This window comes from Acomys russatus, chromosome 25 (genome assembly GCF_903995435.1).
Source record: "Acomys russatus chromosome 25, mAcoRus1.1, whole genome shotgun sequence".
In the NCBI taxonomy this organism is placed as follows: Eukaryota; Metazoa; Chordata; class Mammalia; order Rodentia; family Muridae; genus Acomys; species Acomys russatus.
In genome coordinates, this window is record NC_067161.1 from 49,439,895 (window position 1) to 49,461,775 (window position 21,881).

Here is a 21,881-nt window from a genome sequence, read left to right on the forward strand (position 1 = left end):
AAACATAGCTAGGCATGCTGGCACACGCCTTTAATCCCAGCACTCGGGAGGCAGAGGCAGACTGGTCTCTGAGTTCAAGGCCAGCCTGGTCTACAAAGCTAGTCCAGGACAGCCAGGGCTACCCAGAGAAACCCTGTCTCCTAATACCAAAAACCAAACAAAGAAATTTGAAACATTTTTCAAATACCTTAAATAATTTCCTCGTATTTCTATAGTTTGCATTTACATATTCTAAATCATGTTTTTGTTCTTTTTTTTTTTTTTTTTTTTTTTTTTTTTTTTTTCTTCCATCTAATCATTTGTCAGAGAAATGAATAGTTATTGTTGAGAGGAGTCATTGCAAAGCAAGTTCTTTTAAATAAATGAATAGTAAAAAGTTACACCTGAGCCAGGCATGGTGGCGCATGCCTTTAATCCCAGCACTTGGGAGGCAGAGGCAGGCAGATCATTGTGAGTTCAAGGCCAGCCTGGTCTAGAAAGTGAGTCGAGGACAGCCAAGACTACACAGAGAAACCCTATCTCGAAAAAAAAAATAGTTACACCTGAAACCTGTTTATATTTTAATATGAAGCCTGTTAGCAGGACAAACCTGATTGCCTTCCCTTAACAAGAGACCTAGTTGATCCAGAAAAAGCAAGGCCTGAGCCGGGCGTGGTGGCGCACGCCTTTAATCCCAGCACTCGGGAGGCAGAGGCAGGCGGATCGCTGTGAGTTCGAGGACAGCCTGGTCTACAAAGTGAGTCCAGGATGGCCAAGGCTACACAGAGAAACCCTGTCTCAAAAAAACCAAAAAAAAAAAAAAGCAAGGCCTGATTTTTACATACGAAATGCACTAATTAGGTGGCTGCAGCCTCCAGGAAAGGAGCTGCTTACCTGCTGCTGCCAGGCTGACAAACCTACAGTTAGCCTACCCACCGATGCCGCCAGGGATCTGAGAAGGATAAAGCATGGCAGGAAGTGTAATCCAAACAGCCTGTGTATGAATTAAAATGACAGACTTGCTCATTATCCAGATGGCCATCCCACCAGGCTCCTGTGGTGTTGATGGATTCACTGGAGGCACAGGTCCCAGGGCAGCGTCAGTCTTTAGCTGCTGAGCCCAGCAAATCTGAGAGGTTTTAAGGAGGAACATGGGTCCTGCCTGTCCGTAGTTTGGTGCAGGCCCAGCAGTGAGCCAGGCATTGGGACAGTCTCGGCCTCTGGTTAGTGTTGCCACCATCCAGATGGAGTCCTTTGTCACTATGACCATTATTTTCTTGAAGATCGAGGGGGTCATTGCTGGGATCTGAGAGTTTTTAATATATTTTTGTTTGTTTGTTTTTGTTTTTCTAGACAGGGTCTCTCTGTGTAGCCTTGGCTGTCCTGAACTAACTTTGTAGACCAGGCTGGCCTCGAACTTACAGAGATCTGCCTGCCTCTGCCTCCTGAGTGCTGGGATTAAAGGTATGCACCCTATCCAGGGATAATACAAGTAGTAAACATCGAACCCCAACTCTGATCCAGCCAATGGACAGGAGCATGGACTGACTTAGACATGAACTCTGGTGCCCCATATTTGACCACCTCCCCTTGGTGGGGAGCCCTGGTGACACTCAAAGAATAAGCAGGCTACCAAGATGAGACTTGATAGCCTGTGACCATAAAGTGGGGGAGGAGATCCCCCTCGGTCATAGACCTAGGGGAGGGGAATAGGGTGAAAGCCGGAGGGAGGGAGGAATGGGAGGATACAAGTGATGGGATAACAATTGAGTTGTAATCTGAATAAATGAATAAAAAAACAAAAATAAAAAATAAGCCGGGCGTGGTGGCGCACACCTTTAATCCCAGCACTCGGGAGGCAGAGGCAGGCAGATCGCTGTGAGTTCGAGGCCAGCCTGGTCTACAAAGTGAGTCCAGGACAGCCAAGGCTACACAGAGAAACCCTGTCTCGAAAAACCAAATAAATAAATAAATAAAGGTGTGCACCCCCCCCCAAACCTGGCTGCTGCAACTGAGTCTTTTTTTTTTTTTTTTTTTTTTTTTGAGACAGGGTTTCTCTGTGTAGCCTTGGCCATCCTGGACTTACATTGTAGACCAGGCTGGCCTCGAACTCACAGCGATACGCCTGCCTCTGCCTCCCGAGTGCTGGGATTAAAGGCTTGCGCCACCACGCCCAGCCTGCAACTGAGTCTTAATCTTGAAGCCCCGGCAGCGTTGACTGGGTTGTTTTCATGCCAAAGCTGCAGAGGTTCAAGAGAAAAGCTTTCGGAGCGGAAGAAAATACAATGTTTCTCTCCTTAAGATTGGTCATTTTGCATTTGTTTTGTTTTTTGTTTGTTTGTTTTTTGCATTTGTTGTCACCTTTTTTTCTGTCTTTATGCAGTTACGCTCTTGCACTTCTTCCGTCTTTATCTGTTTCTGCCATTGTCTCCTGTACCCACAGTGGCCCCTCAAGCTCCAAGTGACCCCTTCTGTGCGATACAGTCACAGAGCTTTGTTGTACCTCAGTCTCCTCATCTGGTACTGTTCTAGGGTTGCTTAGATCCGATACAACTCAACACCGCCTTTAATCCCAGCACTCAGAGGCAGAGGCGGGCGGATCGCTGTGAGTTTGAGTTCGAGGCCAGCCTGGTCTACAAAGCAAGTCCAGGACAGCCAGGGCTACACAGAGAAACCCTGTCTCGAAAAACCAAAAATAAATAAATAAATAAAATAAAAGTCAGGAAAGAATGAAAGAGGACAGTTCAAGAAAGGAACTGTAATCTTAGCGGCCTCCAGCCCTGCCATGGAATGTTTATGTAGTCACAGTGCACAAGGTAAACACTGTCTGATGAATTTCCACTGTTAGTGTCAACAGACAGACAAAGCTCGGAAGACACATTAAAGACGACACAGTAAACACAGCAGCCTCCTCCTTGCCCAAGGAAAAGTCTGAAAGAGCGAGGCAGTAGAGCGTCAAGGGAAGGGTGGCAGATGTGGCATGGATCCCCTAAATGTCTCAACCCCTGACTAGAACAGGTAACAGAGCTGTTTCAGGAGCTGGAGATGTTTTCCTGTGAGAGTCCAGGCAATAACTGCCCAGGCCTTGTATGGGGCTGCAGCAATGGCTTGGTGGTTTAAAGCACTGACTGCTCCTGCAGGGAATCCAGGTTCAGTGTCCAGCACACACGCGAAGACTCACAGTTGTCCATAAGGGGTTCCACGCTGCCTCTGACACCCACCGCTACTATGCATGTGGTGCACTGACTGCATATACGTGCTGAGGCGTGCACGAATACATAATTCTTAGGCTTTTAAAATCAGGTTAAAATCAGGTCAGCATGGTCTGCAATCATCACTGTCAGCTGTTCCATTATGTAAAACTTCGTTTCATAGCCTGGGGCCATACTTTGTCCTCCCTCTCCCCCCACCCCAATCCCGTCAGTCACCTACAGCTCCCCCTGGTCCTGGTTGTCTCCAGTTGGACAGGCCTTTCCTCTCTCACTTCCTTATGTCTTTCTTAAGTGTGTCATGGGTTCACCTCCCCAGTACTTCTGGGGTCAACTTCTGGGGAACCCAAATAATGGCAGGTGGGAACTACCATCATTAGCACTGGTTCTGTCTGAGTAATTTACTCAAGGCACAAAGCCAGCAAGTGGTGGAGTCTGCATTTGAATCCAGAAGGTTCCATTGGAAATCTCTAGATATATCAAAGTACAACAAATGGGAGGCTGGACAGTGGTTAGAGGAGTCAGGGCCTTCCGCCCAAGGATGAGAGAAATTCTGGAGAGCCATGGGTAGGACAAGCGCAGCCCTGGGGAAATGACTCTGGCACAGTGACGTAGATAGGAAGTCACGAATGTTCTCATCACCTGAACTTAACAGAGAAGCAATGCAAGGCCACCAAGACCCTAAAGGACCCGTGGATGTGCCTGTCTAACATAGGAGACACCTGGTCAGGAGCCATGTCCTAGTAAGTGGGAACAGCAGGCTATTTTGTGCCTTACACTGTAATCACGGTGTAATAAAGATTCTAATTCAAGCCGGGCGTGGTGGCGCACGCCTTTAATCCCAGCACTCAGGAGGTGAATTCTAAGAGCTGGCAAGGCAGCTAAGTCATTAGAGTTGTTGGCTGTGCAATCCTGGCAGCCTGGATTTGATCCCCAGAACCTACTTAAAGGTAAGAACAGAGGACTGACTTCGCAAAGTTGTCACCTGACCTCCACACAATGCCCTCTCCAATAATAATATATAATATTTATTTTATTTTACTTTATTTATTTATTTATTTATTTATTTTTGGTTTTTCGAGACAGGGTTTCTCTGTGTAGCCTTGGCTGTCCTGGACTCACTTTGTAGACCAGGCTGGCTTCGAACTCAATGATCTGCCTGCCTCTGCCTCCTGAATGCTGGGATTAAAGGCGTGCGCCACCACGCCCGGCTCCAATATTTATTTTTTATTTTTTATTTATTTTTTTTTTTTTTTTGTTTTTTTTTTTCGAGACAGGGTTTCTCTGTGTAGCCTTGGCCATCCTGGACTCACTTTTTAGACCAGGCTGGCCTCGAACTCACAGCGATCCGCCTGCCTCTGCCTCCCGAGTGCTGGGATTAAAGGCGTGCGCCACCACGCCCGGCCCAATATTTATTTTTTAAAGATCAATTATCAGGACTAGAGAGATGGCTCAGAGGTTAAGAGCACTGTCTGTTCTTCTAGAGGTCCTGAGTTTAATTCCCAGCAACCACATGGTGGCTCACAACCGTCTGTAGTGAGATCTGCTGCCCTCTGCTGGTGTGCAGGTGTACATGCAAATAGAGCATTGTATGTATGATAATAAATAAATAAATCTTTGGAAAAAAAAAAGATCAATTATCGCCAGGCGATGGTGGTGCACACCTTTAATCCCAGGCACTTGGGAGGCAGAGGCAGGCAGATCTCTGTAAGTTCGAGGCCAGCCTGGTCTACAAAGTGAGTCCTGGACAGCCAAGAGAAACCCTGTCTTGAAAAACCAAAAAAAAAAAAAAAAAAAAAAAAAAAGATCAGTTATGCCAGGTGGTGGTGGCACATGCCTTAAGTCCCGGCACTTGGGAAGCACAGGCAGGCAGATCTCTGAGCTGTAGGCCAGCGTGGTTTACAGAGCGAGTTTCAGGATAGCCAAAGTTACACAGAGAAACCCTGTCTCAAGAGAGAGACACAGAGAGGGGGTGGGAGAATATACATAAAAGTAAATCTAGCCAGGTGGTGGTGGCGCACACTTTTAATTCCAGCACTCAGGAGGCAGAGGCAGGTAGATCTCTGCAAGTTCAAGGCCAGCCTGGTCTACAAAGTGAGTCCAGGGCAGCCAAGGCTACACAGAGAAACACCCCCCCTGCCTCCCGAGTGCTGGGATTAAAGGCGCGCACCACCTTGGAGACTATGAGAATGAGACTGGTGTGCAAAGTGACGGATGAAGCAAAGCAGCGCGATCTGACGCTAGCTTAGCGGGAGATGCAGCCCATGCTGGTCCAACTGTAAAGAACATAAACGCTCCCCAGATCCCCAGAATAGCAACATCAATGACACAGGTATAAAAGTGCCAAACCTGGGGCTGGAGAGATGGCTCAGTGGTTAAGAGCACTGTCTGCTCTTCCAGAGGTCCTGAGTTCAATTCCCAGCAACCACATGGTGGCTCACAGCCATCTGTATTATGATCCGATGCCCTCTTCTGGTGTATATGAAGACATAATAAATAAATAAGTAAATAAATAACATTAAAAAAAAAAAAGACAATATTTAAAAGGCCACTCCAGCTACAATCTAGGGGGAGCTCATCTGAGTTTACCTGAACCAGAGGGTGGGGGGGGGGGGTGAAGGGGGGAAGGGGAGTCTTAATTTTGCTCTTGGCTTTAAATCTGAGTAGAAGCTGCACAAAATAAGTGTGGAAGTTCGATATTGCTTTTCTTGCTCAGCAGTTTAAAAGAAATTGAGCGGTAGCCAGGCAGCGGTGGCGCGAGCCTTTAATCCCAGCACTTGGGAGGCAGCAGCAGGTGGATCGCTGTGAGTTCGAGGCCAGCCTGGTCTACAAAGTAAGTCTAAGCTATACAGAGAAACCCTGTCTCGAAAAACCCCAAAAGTAAATAAATAAATAAAACATAAAAAATAAAATAAAAAGGGGCTGGAGAGATGGCTCTGTGGTTAAGAGCACTGGCTGCTTTTCCAGAGGACCCAGATTCAATTCCCAACATCCACATGTTAGTTCACAACTGTCTGTACCTCCAAGATCTGCCACCCTCACACAGACTTACATGCAGGCAAAACATTGATGCACGTAACATAAAAATAAATTAATTTAAAAAAAGAAAAAGAAGCCAGCCGTGGTGGCACACGCCTTTAATCCCAGCACTTGGGAGGCAGAAGCAGGTGGATCACTGTGAGTTCGAGGCCAGCCTGGTCTACAAAGTAAGTCCAGGACAGCCAAGGCTACACAGAGAAACCCTGTCTCAAAAAACCTAAAAAAAAAGAAAGAAAGAAAGAAAGAAAGAAAGAAAGAAAGAAATTGAACATTATGTCTATGTGTTTCTTTTCTTAAATGCATTTTATTTGCATTTCCCCCATATAAAACCATATTTGTAGACCACTGCTCTTTCAAGTCTTGAAGAGCCTCAGAAAGATGCCACCATCTCACGTGGCCAGCACTTTGCTGAGTGAACACTGAGAACATGCCGAGTGCCCTTCTGCCTTCAAGACCCCAGAGTCATTACTCCTCCCCTAGTCATCATGGCAGCTTCTGTCTGGGCAGCTTGTCACAGATAAAGGGCAGTGTTGCACAGTTGTGAAGGAAAAGCCTTTGACCAGGCCTGGGCCCCGCCCCCAGCAACTGTATGCTCCGCCTCCTTTGCCCGCATCACGCAGGACGGGCTCTCAGCCGCAGAAACCGCAGTTGAGGTTGGGCAACCCACCGCACCAGCTTTCTACTCCCTCCTGAATGGGCCCTTCTGTTTCTGAGAGGATAGAAGCCCAGCATGGTCACCGGCTGGCTGGCCAGGGATGCAGCTTGTTCTGCAGCCTGAGGCTGAGGCTGAGGCGGGCTGACATCACGAGGATACCTCAAGCTGGAAGACGTGGATGATGGAGGTCAGTGCCCGGGACAGGAAAAAGTCCACAGACCGCAGAGGGTTCTGCACCCCAGATGTTTGGTTCCTTGTGCCTTCCTTGCCAGGCCACTGGCTACTTCATTACGCCACCCTTCAACTGTCATGGAACCCAGAGAGAGACAAGAGGCCCAGAATCCATGGCGTCCATCCACAGTCCCAGCCGCTGGGAGAGCTACACTTTACTCTCTTTTAGAACTCAGGCCAAATGACTTCTTTGGAGAAAATAACAGGAAGAATGTGAGGTGAAAAAAGAAATTTAAGTTTTCAGTCACCGACAGGAGACACACTCTCTGTCTCTCTCTCTCTGTTACACACACACACACACACACACACACACACACACACACACACACCCCACACACTCAACACAACTGCCTTCCTATATACATGGACACAAATGCAAACGTCCTCTGAGATGCACTCTGGGTTCTTCTAGAAGAAAGGAAGTGGTTTGAAAGGGCACAGGAAACATCCCAGAAACAGAAGTATCGGATTAATATTTCTTCCTATACTCAAAAAGCAGGACCAGTGGCTTGTGAAGAGCCAAGTAGGGTGACTACTGATCTCCTGGGCCCAAATCACCATCTCCTTGGGCTGAGGGGTCCCGGCCCATGCCTGCTACCGACAGGACTACTCCAGCGATGCCATTTCTCACCGCCCCGGCTTTGTCTTCCTAGGTTGTGAACATTCAGGGATACTTGACAGCCAGGGCCTCAGCCTTGGCCACTCTGTACTTAGCTCCTGACTCTGCTGGCAACACGTTCAAGCAATCCTCGTCCTTTCTTGTTGTCCTGGGCTCAGTTGGCCTTGCTCCATGAGCTCCTCTGTCTGGAAGCTCTATCCCTATTGGTTGCCACGAGAGGTAGTGTTTCCACTGACAGTAAATAGGTATATGGATGAGTGGACGGATGGATGGACGGATGGACAGATGGGCAGACTTTGTCTTCTGCATGCTGCTGCCAGTGTCCCAATCTGTGCCCCTCCCTAGCCTGCATTAGGGTTGAGGGGTGTCGGGAGTGTCTGAAGAGGGTCCCGCAGCCTCAAGGAGCTTCTGATGCTGGCGAAGATGCTTTCTCCTCTCATGTTCTCCTGTGACCTCACATACCAGTTGGGCAGGGAAGGCTCCAGGAAGCCCCTTGAGCCAACCTGGGGCAGAAGGAAAGAAAGGCTTGTGTGGAGCAAGGACAGAAGCTGGGGAGGGGGGGTAGGGTGCGGGGGGGGGGGGGGGGGGGGTCTCAGGGACATGGCGGGTTGGAGATTAGCAGAGAAGCCCAGAACACTCCACCTCAGCCACTACTGCTCCTGGAAGGGATATCAGCATGCGAGAGGGTGTGTATCAATTCTATGCTGGGTCCTGCAGTGATGACTCACGTTACTCAATCAGAAGAGCTTCTGAGCTGGAGAGCTGTCTCAGCCGTTAAGAGAAACTGGTGCTCTTCCAGAGGACCCTGGTTCAATTCCCACCACCCACATGGTGACCCACAACCATCAGGAACTCCAGTCCCAAGGGCTCCAGTGCCCTCTTCCGACCTCAGCAGGCGCCAGGCACACACATGTGCACAGACATACAGGCTGGCAAGACACTTATATACATAAAATAATAAAATAGATGAATCTTTAAAAACTTCAATAGGGCCAGCCGTGGTGGTGCATACCTTTAATCCCAGCACTCAGGAGACAGAGGCAGGTGGGTCTCTGTGAGTTTGAGACCAGCCTGGTCTACAAAGTGAGTCCAGGACAGCCAAAGCTACACAGAGAAACCCTGTCTTGAAAACAACAACAACAACAAAACAACCCAAAACAAAACAAACAAAAACTTAAATAATGAAGAAAAATAAATCTGAAAAAAGAATCCTTGCAGGGGACTGAAAGATCTTGTCTCTGTGACCTGATTTGCTCCCATCCCCCTTTCCGGATGAGCCTAGGCACAGTGGCCTCCGTACAGCTCCTCTACTGCACAACAGGAACCAGGCCTTTGCTGTACACTCCACCTGCTCTACGCCCCCTCCAGACACTGACTACGCAGACTGAGCCACCTCTGCCAAGCTCACACCTTGCCTCCTAGTGAGGTCTGTCTCCCCAAACCCTAGATTCCCACCTTCCTTACTCCTTTTTTCGTTGCACCCATCCCCTTCCTACATACTACATATAATTTATGCTTATTTATCCCATTTAGACCTGTTTTGTTTGAGACAATGTCTTGCTATCTAGTTCTAGCTCTTTAAGAATTCACTATGTAACCCAATCAAACAACCTCCCCCGTGCTGGAAGTACAAATAAAAGCCACTACTGGAATTTTTTTTTTTTTTTTTGAGAAGGAGTCTCAGCCAGGCAGTGGTGGCCCATGTCTTTAATCTTAGCACTTGGAAGGCAGAGGCAGGTGCATCTCTGAGTTCAAGGTTAGCCTGGTCTATAGAGTGAGTTCTAGGACAGCCAGAGCTACACAGAGAAAACCTATCTTGAAAAACAAAACAAACTGTGGCTGGAGAGATGGCTTAGAGGTTAAAAGCACTGACTGTTCTTCCAGAGGTCCTGAGTTCAATTCCCAGCAACCACCTTGTGGCTCACAACCATCTATAATGAGATCTGGTGCCCTCTTCTGGTGTGCAGGCACACCTTTGGGCAGAACACTATATACATAATAAACAGGGGCTGGAGAGATGGTTTAGTGGTTAAGAGTACTATCTGTTCTTCCAAAGGACCTGGATTCAGTTCCAGCAACCACATGGCAGCTCAAAACTCCAGTTCCAAGGGATCTGATATCCTCATACCAATGTACAAAGTAAAATTAAATAAACTATTTAAAAAAAAAAAACAAATAAATATGGATCGCTGTGAGTTTGAGACCAGCCTGGTCTACAAAGTGAGTCCAGAACAGCCAAGGCTACACAGAGAAACCCTGTCTCAAAAAACAAAAACAAAACAAACAAACAAAATTAAGTATATGCCGCTAGGGTGTGGCTCCTTAGTGCAGCATTTGCCTAGCATGTGTAAGGCAAGGACTAGATGCCAGCACTGCCAGAGGGAAAATCAAACATTAGTGTTTGGCTCATGCTGCTCAATAAATATTTCCTGAATGATTACATGAAAGGCTCCCTCACCTTCAGGATTCTTGTGCAGATGCTTTCGGGGGCCCTTGGGCTCCAGACTTTGCCCCTCAGGCTTGGACGGTGTAGACGGCTCTGTACACAGCTCTTGGGAGCACTCTGGTGAAGGAAGTGTGGGTACCGTTTCAGTTGGACCCTGTTTCCTTTTAGTTGTCATCCCGAATTCCCCTTAAGACTCCTGTTTCTTCCCCTCCGCCTTTTGAGAGGTACTTACCACAGTCCTCATAGATGGTGTCTGAGGAACAGGGAAGGGGACCCGGGGTGGGAAAGGCTCCCAGCCAGCGCTGCATGTCTGACCTAGTGGTGAACAGGGGAGGGGATTCACGGTTGGCCCAGGCTACTCCTCGGGGACATCAGAGAGGACAGAACAACAATGGAGTACGCCGCAGTGTGAAAGGTCACGTGAAGGCGTGCGCCACCACAGCCCGGCTTTGTTTGCATGTTTTGATACGGCCGCCCAGTCTCCTCAGGGCTCAGATAAGAGAGGTGTGCTGCCATGACGGTTGGTTGTCTTCGGCAGTGCTGGGGTTTGTATCGAGGGTCTCCTGCATGCTAGGCCAGCGCTCTACCACTGAGCCACACCCCCAACCCCCAAGGCTGTCCTCACGACTCACAGAGAGGCGGCTTGCAGTAGCCTGTGGGTGGGGCGGCCCTGATGGTTGCTGAGAAGCGAGAGCCGAAATGTAGGGGGTCCGGATGGGTCAGGAACCTGCTGGGCCTGCACCAGGGAGCGATGGGCATAGTCCAGAACCTGCAGCCGCTGCCCACTGCCCGGGGAAGAGGGCGTTCAGAGGAGAGCCAGGCGTCCCGCTGAGTGCCTCTTCCCCACCCCGGCTCCGCCTCCCTCCACTCCCACGCAGGACTCACCTCTTGGGCTGAGTGATAAGCAGCAGGTCACTGAAGAGCAGCAGGCAGAGGGGAGTGAAGCGGGGGCGGGAGGTGAAGAGCACACCGCCCCTCCGACACCCCAGCTCCGTCAGCTCCCCCTGTAACTCCAGGCGTCTTGACCAGGAGACCAACGGTAGAGCCTGTGTGGGACAGGGGCGGGGCAGAGGAGAGAGAAGGGTCTAACCTCGGCAGCATGGTGAGGAAAGGCCAAACGGAGAGTCTGGGCAGGACTAACCTTGACTTTGTGGAAGCGCAACCTTTGGGTGAGGCGGATCAGCTCTTCGGTCTGCTTCATGCGCCCCACCTCAAGGCTGCAGCGCTCAATGATCTGGTGAGGAAAGTGGAGTCATGCATCCCAACGGCCATCTGCCCCCTCCCACCTCCCCTCTACCACTTGCCACCTCTTCCCTCCTCCGCTATCGCCCTGCCCACCTTGCTCACAGCACCCAGTGCCTTCTGGGCATTCTCCTGACGACTGGACCCCTCCTCCGTCTGGCTTAGGATATTCTGGAAAACAAAGAGAAAGGGTGACTGAGTCCTTGGTGCCCCTGAGATTCTGACGTGCTGCGGACCCCACCCAGCTTTGCCCAATATTCCCTTTAGGGTTCACAGGGCCACCCAGATAACCCTCAGCAAGGCCATGAGACCTACCGTTTACCAGCTGCCAGAGCCTGAGCAAGCCATGTTACTGTTCAGAGCCTCAGTTTCCCCATTTATAAGATGGAGCTGGTCCTACTTAGCATTCTGGGGATTCTATGAGGTGATATGTATATATATGGACCCTGGGCACCCATAAATGCCGGGGGCGGGGTGTTGCTTATAAAACTAGCCTAACAGTATAGCAGGGCAGTTAGAAATGCCTGGAGTTCTGTTTATTTTATTTTTAGCGTGTATGTTTTTCTGAAATAGCATTTTTTTTTCTTCTGGTTTTGTGGGGTTTGTTTGTTTGTTTTCTGCTAAGCAGCCCTGCCTGGCCTTGAACTCTGAATCCTTCTGCCCAGCCTCTGGAATGCTGGCATGGACCACCACACCTGGTTCCATGTATTATTTTTTGCATGAATTAGGCTAAGTTATTCAAACTACTCCTCAGTCTCCTCCTTTATAAAAGTCGTGTAAATAATGTCTCCTGCCCTTGTACACTCGTCCCTGGGGCTATACAACCTTAGAGCGCTCAGCACTGGGCCTCAAGGGCATACCCAGCACTCCTTGAGGTAGGACAGTGTTACTGTTCCCATGCTGTCTGCATGGAAGCCAGACAAAGCTGAATAAAATTAACAGAAGCTGGCTAGAAGCTCCGAGGTAGAGCACTTGTTTAGCATGAATGAGGCATCAGCTTCATCCTCCAACACACGAGAAGAATTAAATGTTTTGTTCTTGTTTTTCTGAGACAGGGTTTCTCTGTGTAGCCTTGACTGTCCTGAACTCGCTTTGTAGACCAGGCTGGCCTCAAACTCACAGCGATCCACCTGCCTCTGCCTCCCAAGTACTGGGATCAAAGGTGTGCACCACCATGGCCCAGCTGAAGAGAATTAACTTTAAAAAAATAAAAATAACAAAAGAAAGTCTGGAAACACCTGCTACCCCAACACAAGAAGCTGAGGCAGAAGACTGCAAGTTTGAGGCTGGCCTGAGTAATAAGTTCTAAAAAACAACAACAACCAAACCCAAACAGTAAAACAATAAACAAAACAAACAAACAAACAAAAACCAAAGCCAGAATGAAAAAAAGAAAGAAAGAAAACAATAGTTTTCACATTAAGATTCTAATACTAGTCCAGTGTGGTGGCGCATGCCTGTAATCCCAGCACTCAGGAGGCAGGCGGATCTCTGAGTTCGAGGCCAGCCTGGTCTACAAATCAAGTCCAGGACAGCCAAGGCTACACAGAGAAACCCTGTCTTGAAAAGAAAGAAAGAGAGCCGGGCGTGGTGACGCACGCCTTTAATCCCAGCACCTGGGAGGCAGAGGCAGGTGGATCGCTGTGAGTTTGAGGCCAGCCTGGTCTACAAAGTGAGTCCAGGATGGCCAAGGCTACACGGAGAAACCCTGTCTCGAAAAACCAAAAAAAAAAAAAAAAAGAAAAGAAAAGAAAGAAAGAAATACTGGAGGGCTGAAGAGATGGCTCAGCAGTTAAGAGCACTCACTGCCTTTTCAGAGGACCCAGGTTCAGCTCCCAGCAGTCACACCGTAGCTCAGAACTAACTGTAACGCCAGTTCCAGAGGATACAACCCACTTTTCCAGCCTCCACAGGCACTAGGCACACATATATACATGCAGGCAAAACATACATATAAAATCAAAATATATAAATACTTTTAAAAATTCCAGTATTAGGTAAGTTAGTCGAAGGGGCGTCTATACTTGGGGTTGAAAGGTGTTTCTCTGGCTCAGAGGGTGAGAGCTTTTGTGGGACCAGGAGACAGAATTCGAGAACTGATTCCTGCAATGTGTCCTGTCATGGCGCAGTGGGGAAAGGCATTTTGCAGTCAAGCCTAACGACCTGAGATGAGACCCACCTAGGACCCAGGTGATGAGAAAGCAAACTGGCTTCTGCAAGTTGTCCTCTGACTTACACACACACACACACACACACACACACACACACACACACACACACACGCTGAGGTTCCGGGTTGTGGTTATTCCAGGTTCTAGCAGAAGAAATCCTGCTGGCAACGCCAGGAGAATTGTTCCTCGGAACTGATATCCTTACGGTTTTGTTATTCTTTAATCCTTTTTTCCTATTGTTTCAGTTAGTCGGGTTATAAGGGACGTACGCTCGGGTAATAAGCATAATAAAATATATTGGTTAAGAAAACTGAACCTAAACACACCACACACACACACACACACAAATACACAAATAGATATAAAAGAAGTGTTTCTCACCAGGTGGTGGCGGCACACACCTTTATTACCAGCACTCAGAAAGGCAGATCTCCGAGTTCAAGGCCAGCCTGGTCTACAGAGCCAGTTCCAAGACAGCTAGGGCTACACAGAGAAACTCTTTCAAAAAAAAAAGAAAGAAAGAAAGAAAAAAAAAAAAATGCCGAGCATAATGGTGTACACTTTTAGTCCCAGCACTTGGGAGGCAGAGACAGGCGGATCGCTGTGAGTTCGAGGCCAGCCTGGTCTACAAAGTGAGTCCAGGACAGTTAAAAAGAAAAAAAAAAAAAAGCCTCTCAAAACCCCATTTTTTAATCCCACTTTTTTTTTTTCATTTATTTTAGTTGCACTGGAGACTATATCCAAGGCCTTCCTTGTGCATGCTGGGCAAGCCGTCTACAGTTCTCACTCCATGCAGCCACCAGCAAAATCCAATTTTATAGATACATTATAAATCTGTGTATTTACAGTAGCCCTCTGAAGTCCACAAACACTGGAATATCTGAGGTTTGTTTTTTGTTTGTTTGTCTTCGAGACAGGGTTTCTCTTTGTAGCTGTTGGCTGTTCTGAAACTCACTCTATAGACCAGGCTGGCCTTGAACTCACAGAGATCCACCTGCCTCTGCCTGCTGGGTGCTGGGCTGTAAGGCGTGCGACACACCACCACCCGGCTTAAAGTTTGCTTTTTGTTCCTCCCCCAAACTGTTGTTTGTTCCTTTGGAGAGCTCAACTAGTTTGAGACTGAGTGGAAGTATCCAGAAGGCTTTCTCTAAACCAGTCTGCCTACTGAGGAGCTGAGGGCGGGCCTGAGCCAGGACGCTAACCTGCAACAGCATCCGGAGGCGGGTGATACGCTGGAAGGGCAGCAGCAGAAAAGAAGGCAGCGGGAGGCGCTCACATTTGGGGAGGCTCTGCAGCTTTCTCAGCTCTGCAGAGAAGCGCATGTTTGTGTCTCTGAGAAGAAAAAAGCCCAGATGCTTAGGGACTCCCTGAAGGGCGGCCAGGAGCCCTGCCAGGAGCTCGGGCCTCAGCTTTAACACGCTTCCACAGGCTCCTCCTCCACCTTTGGGATACAGAAGTCCCCTTCTCCATAGTTTTGCTTTTATAATTTCAAGGACCCAACACCGTTAAGTGGAATGCTCCAGAAACAAACAACTCATACTTTTCAAATGCTTTTCTGACTAGCAGAGATAAAAATCGCAAGGCGCCCCACCCTATCTCCTCTGGGATACCAATAATCAGTCCTTTGTCTGGTGTATCCATGTGTATGTGCCACCCGCCCATTAGTCACCTGGTAGCTGTCCTGTTTATCAAACTGACCATGGTGGCGTCAACGGAGCTGCATCCAAGTAATTCTTACTGTACTTACTAATGTCCATAAAGGGCGAGCATAGTGATGCCGACAATTTTAGCACATTATATTGCTCTAATTTTTCTGTTTTATTGTTAGCTATTGTTAGTCTATTCCTGGGCCTAGTTTGTAAATTATTTTCATAGATATGTACATATAAGGCTCAGCTCTACCCACTGGTGTTCTTGGGAACGCATTCCCAGGGAGAAAGGAGAAAACCGCGGTCCTCACAGAAGTCGGCTGTAGGTCTCCTCCTGGTACTGTTGGTTCCGTACGTAGTCCACATACACTGAAAAAGGGCCGACGGCGTGGGCGTGCACCACATCACACAGGTCACTGATGTGTGGGGAGGAACGGACACGAGACAGTAGCGTTCCTAGAAATCTGAGAGCACAGAGGAAGCAGTTAAGAAGGGGACAGAAGCCGGGCGCGGCGGCACACGCCTATAATCCCAGCACTCGGGAGGCAGAGGCAGGTGGATCGCTGTGAGTTCAAGGCCAGCCTGGTCTACAAAGTGGGTCCAGGACAGCCAAGGCTACACAGAGAAACCCTGTCTCGAAAAACCAAAAAAAAAAAAAAAAAAAGGGGGGGGGGACAGAAAGCCGGGCGTGGTGGCACACTCCTTGAATGCCAGCACTCACTATGAGTTTAAGGCCAGCCTGGTCTACAAAGTGAGTCCAGGACACCAAGGCTACACAGAGAAACCCTGTCTCGAAAAACCAGAAAAAAAAGTGGGGGGGGGGCACACAGAGAGTCTGGTTTTCCAGGGTTTTCAGGAGAGTGCTGAAAACTAACTGGCATTATGGAAAGATCTAGAAGAGGAAGAAAGCTAAGGGGGGGGGGGTGTTGTTCATCAGCCCAAGGCCCAGATTCCTAGGAAGACAGGGCCCCACTGACCTCTCACTGACACCCTGGACGCGCTGCACATTGGAGAAAAGCGTGTGGTGATCCCTAGGTGTGAGTGTGTCCCGGAGAGCCTGGCTCAGGACGAAGGTGTCAGTCAGCAGCCTCAGGGAGCGCAGGTAGGAGGCTTCTGAGGTCACCACCTCAAACAGGCTCTAGACAGGAGAACAGGGCCACAGTAGAAAGGCCAGCCACCTCCCAACTATCCTAGTACTCAGGCCATGTGCCCTCCCTGTCCCCATTCCAGCCATCTCAGTCCCACCCAGGTACCCACCTCCTGCATGCGCCTTTCCTCTGGGCTTAGACTTTCTAAGAGACCGCTGGCTCGCACAGCTGGGAGCTCCTGCCACAGGGTGTTTCGAGGTCCAGGGAGCCTGGAGAAGGTGGGAGCTTCTCCAGGATTAGCTGGAGAGGGACTCCCATCCTCACCCACGCCCCACAGCTCCTCTGACAGCACAGCTGCTCTGTACGTCTGGTATAAAGGTTCTGGAAGGTAGACAGAGAACGTCAGGGAAGTCCAGGGCGCAGAACCCTCCCCTCCTGCCTGTCACAGCAGAGACCCACCGTCCTGCAGAGGCAGCTCCCACTGCTGCTCCCTCAGCCCTTCCAGTCCTTCCTCATCCCTGTGGAGAAAGAAAGGAAACCATATGAGGTCCACTCTGGGGGAGTGGGGGTGGGGGTAATTCCCCTGGTACCAGAAGAGAGAGACACACATTGTGTGGAGGGAGCTCCCCAGATCAAATTCCATGTGTTCCTATGTGCCTGTTGGAGGGGAGGCCCTCGGCAAATCAGGCCCTAAACACCCCTGCTACATCAACTAGTGTAAAGCAGATGCTTTCAGGCCCCTCCCTCTAGCCGGCTCACAGAGCAGCCTTGTCTGGACAGCTGTGGTAGCATCTCCTAGTTGCCAGCCATTCACTCAAGCTAAAAGCTGCTGCAGTAAATATTCTCTAAGCAAACGGACATACCCAGATGATTACGTCTGATTTAAAAAAAAAAAAAATCTAAGATGATTAGCAAGCCTGGACAGTGTAATAGGTGGCCATGGTTGCCAAATGGTTTTGCCAACAATCATCAATCATTTTAATAGAGGGCTTGAGAAATGGCTCAGTGGGTTAAGAGCCTGCGCTACTCTCGCAGAGGGCCCAAGTTTGATTCATGGTGTCCACATCAGGTAGCTCATAACTGCCTGTAACTCAACCTATGGAGGGGGTTGGAGATCGGTGGGCCCTTACACATAATTAAAAAGAAATTTTAGCCAGGCATGGTGTTGTATGCCTTTAATCCCAGCACTAGGGAAACAGAAGCAAGAGGATTCATATGAGTTCGAGGCCACCCTGGTCTACAAAGGGAGTTCTAGGGCTGTTACACAGAAAAACCCTGTCTGGAAAAAAACAAACAAATAAATGAAAAATAGAAATAAATATTAAAAATGTGTTTTACCCAGGCATGGTGGTGCACACCTTTAATCCCAGCACTCCGGAAGGCAGAGGCAGGTGGATCACTGTGAGTTTGAGGCCAGCCTGGTCTATAAAGTGAGTCCAGGACAGCCAAGGCTACACAGAGAAACCCTGTCTCAAAAAAAAATTTTTTTAATATAAAGTCAGAATAAGAAAATTAAAGCAGAGCTTGGGGCCCTGCCTTTGCTTTTCTTTTTGTTCGTTGTTGTTTTGAAAATGAACTATGAAACTATTCCAAGCCAGCCTGGACTCCTGATTTCCCTGCCTGGGTGTGCTGAGTGCTGGGATTAGAGCTGTGCCACGTAGCCTGGCCAGAGGCATGCTTAGCCCTATTTCTAAGGGAAAGACTCCGAGACCCAGGAAAAGATAATGTATTTAAGGTTTCATGACTAATAGGGAGAGAGGTCAGATTAAAATCCTGGGTTCCTTGTCTCTGGAGTCCTGGCTTCTCCCCTCTACCCCCTCCCCCCTTACCTGAGTAAGCTAGCATTCCTGTGGATTTGAAGGTTAGCCAACCTTAGGTGAAAGCACGGTGAGGTGAGAGGAGAGGGGGAAGCCTTCGTGGGGAGTTCGGTACCTTTTCTCCAAGGCTGCAGGAGGAGCATGCTGAGGAGTTTCTTCAGGTCTGTCCCCTGGAGAGAAAACCCAGAGTGACCAGAACTAATCCCCAGAACCCTCAGCCTAAGATACCCAGCCTCAGCGCTGCCCCATCCCCTCACCCCCCCACCCACCCCCCATCTCCAAAACTACCACTCCCCAGAAAGCCCAGCGATCCTACCAACTCCAGACGCCACGTCCCCTCCCTCCCCTCCGAGTCCTGAACTCTCAGGCCTTGCACCTGTTTGGATTCCATCCTCTGAAGGCAGTTCCAGGTCCGGCTGTGGAAGCTCCTCAGAGGTGCTGGTACCCTGTCTGACTCTAGTTGGCTTGGGGGGCTTGAGGGGAGGTAGGAGTTTGCGCTCGGCGGTGGAGCGGTAGGATGTGAGGACAACCGGAGGATGGCTGATGACTGGAGCGTTGATGCGGGAGCGTGAGGCTCGGAGTGGGGATGCCCGGCAGGGCGCCCTGAGGATGTCCTCAGAACTCCCCACAGGCACCCATCGGAGCTCCAGGCCAGGCTTTGCTACGTGGCAAACACAAGGGCAGCGTGGCGGGCAGGCCAGGGCAGCGTCTGTGGCAGAAGGGGGTTGCCTAAGGAGCAATGCCCATCCCGTCTATGCCTCTACCCCGCACCAAGGACTAACCCAGGCTATCTACAGGTCTCCTCCACCCCCACGGTCCGCGCACTCTGAGAAACGCAGAAAACGGATTTCTCAAACACAAAATCTACATTAGAAATTCTAGCCCTTAGCCGGATGGTGGTGGCGGCGCACACCTTTAACTCCAGCACTGGGGAGGCAGGGGCAAGGCGGATCGCTATGAGTTCGAGGCCAGCCTGATCTAAAAAGCGAGTCTAGGACAACCAGGGCTACACAGAGAAACTCTGTCCGGAAAAACCAAAAAGAAAGTCTAGCCCTTCAAAGTCTACAAACATTGAACACAAAGAGCTACGGTGAGGCCGCCCAGCCGCACCATAAGCTTACCTCCGGGAGCGCCGTTCTCCTGCGACCCGGTCCCGGGAAGGGCGACTAGGGGGGTCTCTCTCTCCCCATTCACGTCCGCGTTCCCTTGGGAGCATCGCTCCAGAGAGTCTGAGGACCTGGCCTTGCCGTCAGCCCCCCATTCAAACTTGCCCGCCAGCCTGCGGACCGTGCCAGGGGCCGAGGCCGAGCCATCCAGGAGAGGCACAGGGAGCGAGGGCGGCGGTGTTCGGGGAGACCCCGAGGGCTTGGGTGGGGGTACAAGAGAGCAGGGAGCCGGCTCCGGGGAGGCGGAGCGCCGGGACACTGGGCTGGGACTGGGTGTGCTGGAAGGTGAGTCGGAAGTCTGAGACTCCAGGCTGGCTCTAGAAGCCGAGGGGGGCAGAAGGGCAGGGGGCTTCAGGGAAGCGGTGGGGGGCTCCCAGAAGATGGAGGTGCACATCGGAGCCGAAGGGGCATCGTTGGAAATTTGAGGACATGCTTTCGGGGAGGAGCCATTGTGGGGAGGCCCTGGCTGTGGAGCTCTATGGCGAGAAGGGGGCCGGGGGCGGATGATCCGAGGGGGCTTCAGGGTAGGGGGTGTGGCTGCAGGGAGAGACTGAGCTGACATCGTCCTCTGAGTGTTTCCGAGGAGTGGGGTGTTCTGAGAAAGTCATCCCTGAGGAGGGTGGAGGGAGAAAGTGGCCCTCAGTGTCTCCCCTGGTGGGTGGACTGAGGCCATGTTTTCGAGTGGAGATTGAAGGCTGATGCACTTCCCTCCTTTTTTTCCCTCTTCTATGCTGTCTTATTTCTAGTCAGATTTTTTTTTTTTTTGGTTTTCGAGACAGGGTCTCTATGGTAGCCTTGGCTATCCTAGACTCGCTTTTTAGATCAGGCTGTCCTCGAACTCACAGCGTTCCTCCTGCCTCTGCCTCCCCAGTGCTGGGATTAAAGGCGGGCGCCACCACATCCAGGCCTAGTTTTTACTTTTTTAAGATAGGGTCTCTCATTAGGCGTCGCAGACTGGCCTCAAACTTCTGATCCTCCTCCCTCAGCCTCCCTCCGGAGCAGAGCGCTGCTGGGATTACAGGCCTGTGCCCGCAAGGCCCAGCTTCTGTGTGTTTTGACATTCGCTGGCCAGAGGACACAGCGGGGACTAAGTACAAGCAGTTGGGGAGGATGGGGAGGCAGGGGTGACAGAACCAGTAAGGTGCAGGGAGGGGAACTCAGCTTGCTGGTTTAACCACTGTGTGTGTGTGTGTGTGTGTGTGTGTGTGTGTGTAGGGGTTTATAATCCTGGACGAGTGGGGCTTGGGTGTGCCATGGGAGAAGGGGGTGAATCGTGGCGTGTCACGGATGCATCGAGAAGTGAGTGGCTGTGGCCCGCGTTCTGTGGTGTCTGAGCTGAGGGATGCATCACTGTTTCCCGGCTCCGGCTGCCCCTCCCCCCCTCCCATTTCCCAGTTCCTCTCTCCGGACTGACTCTCCCTCCCTTTCCGGATTATTTTTAGTCTCCTTTTCCTGCCATGAAGATTCCTGGAGCCTCTGACCCCAGGAGACCAGGAGGCCCCAGCCTGGTCTCTTCTGCTCCCCATCCTTGTTCCTGCCACACCTGAGTCTGGTCACAGAGAGAGGCTCCAGTGGGACTCTGGGTCCTGTCTGGATGCCAGGGAGGTGGCCACAAGCCAGGCCTAAGCACAGGACCAGTGGCACTGGGACGCTGGGTCCTACGTTTCTCTTCCTCTTGGGGACAAGGAGGGTGGGGGACCAGAGCTCTGACACAAGAGTGCCCCTAAGTTCCCTAGAGCAGTCAGAAGTCATAGCCTTCCAGGTCCCAGGTTAGGTTCTTGAGAAAAGATGGGTACTGGGGACCCCTTAGATCACAGCTCACTCAGTGGCCCCTACATGCTGCCAGGAAGCCAACCCCTCAGTAAGGTCACCCAAGCTTGCCCTCCTGTTCCCAGTCTCTGCCCCTTCAGCGAACCCACTCTTCCCCCATCCCAGGTACCTGCATTTTCACTTCCTTGCCTGCTCCAGACTCAGGTGGTTTACCGGGCCCGGGATAGTGGGAGGCCCCAGGCACTTACCCTCCAATTCCCTCCACTCTCAGTCACCTCCTCGGGCTGTGTGAGTAGGGGCAGGAAACAGGAATCCGATCCTCCTCCCAACCGGACGACACCGCCACCCCCCTCAACCGCACCACCGTGCTCCACATGCGCACACCGGGGCCTAGAGGATGTGAGGAATCCCGCATCCAAGGTGTCAGAGGTTTGAAAAGGCTGGAACCCAGGTATGGAGAGAAGGCTACTTTGTGACACCCCCACCCCGCCTTCACCTGTTCTGCTGTGTGGCGGGGTTGGATGAGGATGAGGTGGCCCTGGCAAGCCGGGCTGGCAGTACAGTGCGGCATGCCCATCTGCGTGTCTCCCTCTTAGCTAAGGGATGCCTGGCCATCGCTTGTACCACTCGCATAACCGTCTATCACCCCAATTTCCAACGGATTGCCTTGGTGTGAGCCAAGCACACCACACCGAGGGAACCTCTCTTCAACACCCCACCCCACCCCCTGCCATCTGCAGAGGCCCCCCGCCCCAGGAATTTACCTTTATGGTTTGAGGGGGTTTCTGTTTTCGGCCTTA

The 21,881-nt window shown here is 50.6% G+C and overlaps 1 protein-coding gene across 1 annotated transcript; it reads right to left on the reverse strand.

Moving 5' to 3' along the window:
• Nucleotides 1–7,996: 7,996 nt before the first annotated feature.
• On the reverse strand, nucleotides 7,997–21,429 carry Arhgef15 (Rho guanine nucleotide exchange factor 15). Its single transcript, XM_051167834.1, has 16 exons — nucleotides 21,330–21,429; nucleotides 19,267–19,921; nucleotides 18,522–18,854; nucleotides 18,261–18,315; nucleotides 16,788–16,846; nucleotides 16,498–16,709; nucleotides 16,218–16,378; nucleotides 15,552–15,704; nucleotides 14,794–14,923; nucleotides 11,517–11,591; nucleotides 11,320–11,412; nucleotides 11,064–11,224; nucleotides 10,811–10,963; nucleotides 10,411–10,493; nucleotides 10,191–10,295; nucleotides 7,997–8,235 (listed from the first exon to the last, which is right to left on the reverse strand). Exons 2-16 carry the CDS (start codon nucleotides 19,871–19,873, stop codon nucleotides 8,084–8,086), a joined length of 2,532 nt encoding a protein of 843 aa, XP_051023791.1. The 5' UTR covers nucleotides 19,874–19,921; nucleotides 21,330–21,429; the 3' UTR covers nucleotides 7,997–8,083.
• Between the last annotated feature and the right edge of the window lie 452 nt (nucleotides 21,430–21,881).

What these genes read in the sequence shown, in the direction of transcription:
- Arhgef15 (XM_051167834.1), bottom strand. Translation starts at nt 19,873, where the DNA reads ATGTCAGCTCAGTCTCTCCCTGCAGCCACACCCCCTACCCTGAAGCCC. An exon ending in CACTGGGTGCTGTGAGCAAG is followed by an intron (nt 11,413 to 11,516) that starts GTGGGCAGGGCG and finishes TTTCCTCACCAG; the next exon opens with ATCATTGAGCGCTGCAGCCT. An exon ending in CTTATCACTCAGCCCAAGAG is followed by an intron (nt 10,964 to 11,063) that starts GTGAGTCCTGCG and finishes TTCCCCGGGCAG; the next exon opens with TGGGCAGCGGCTGCAGGTTC.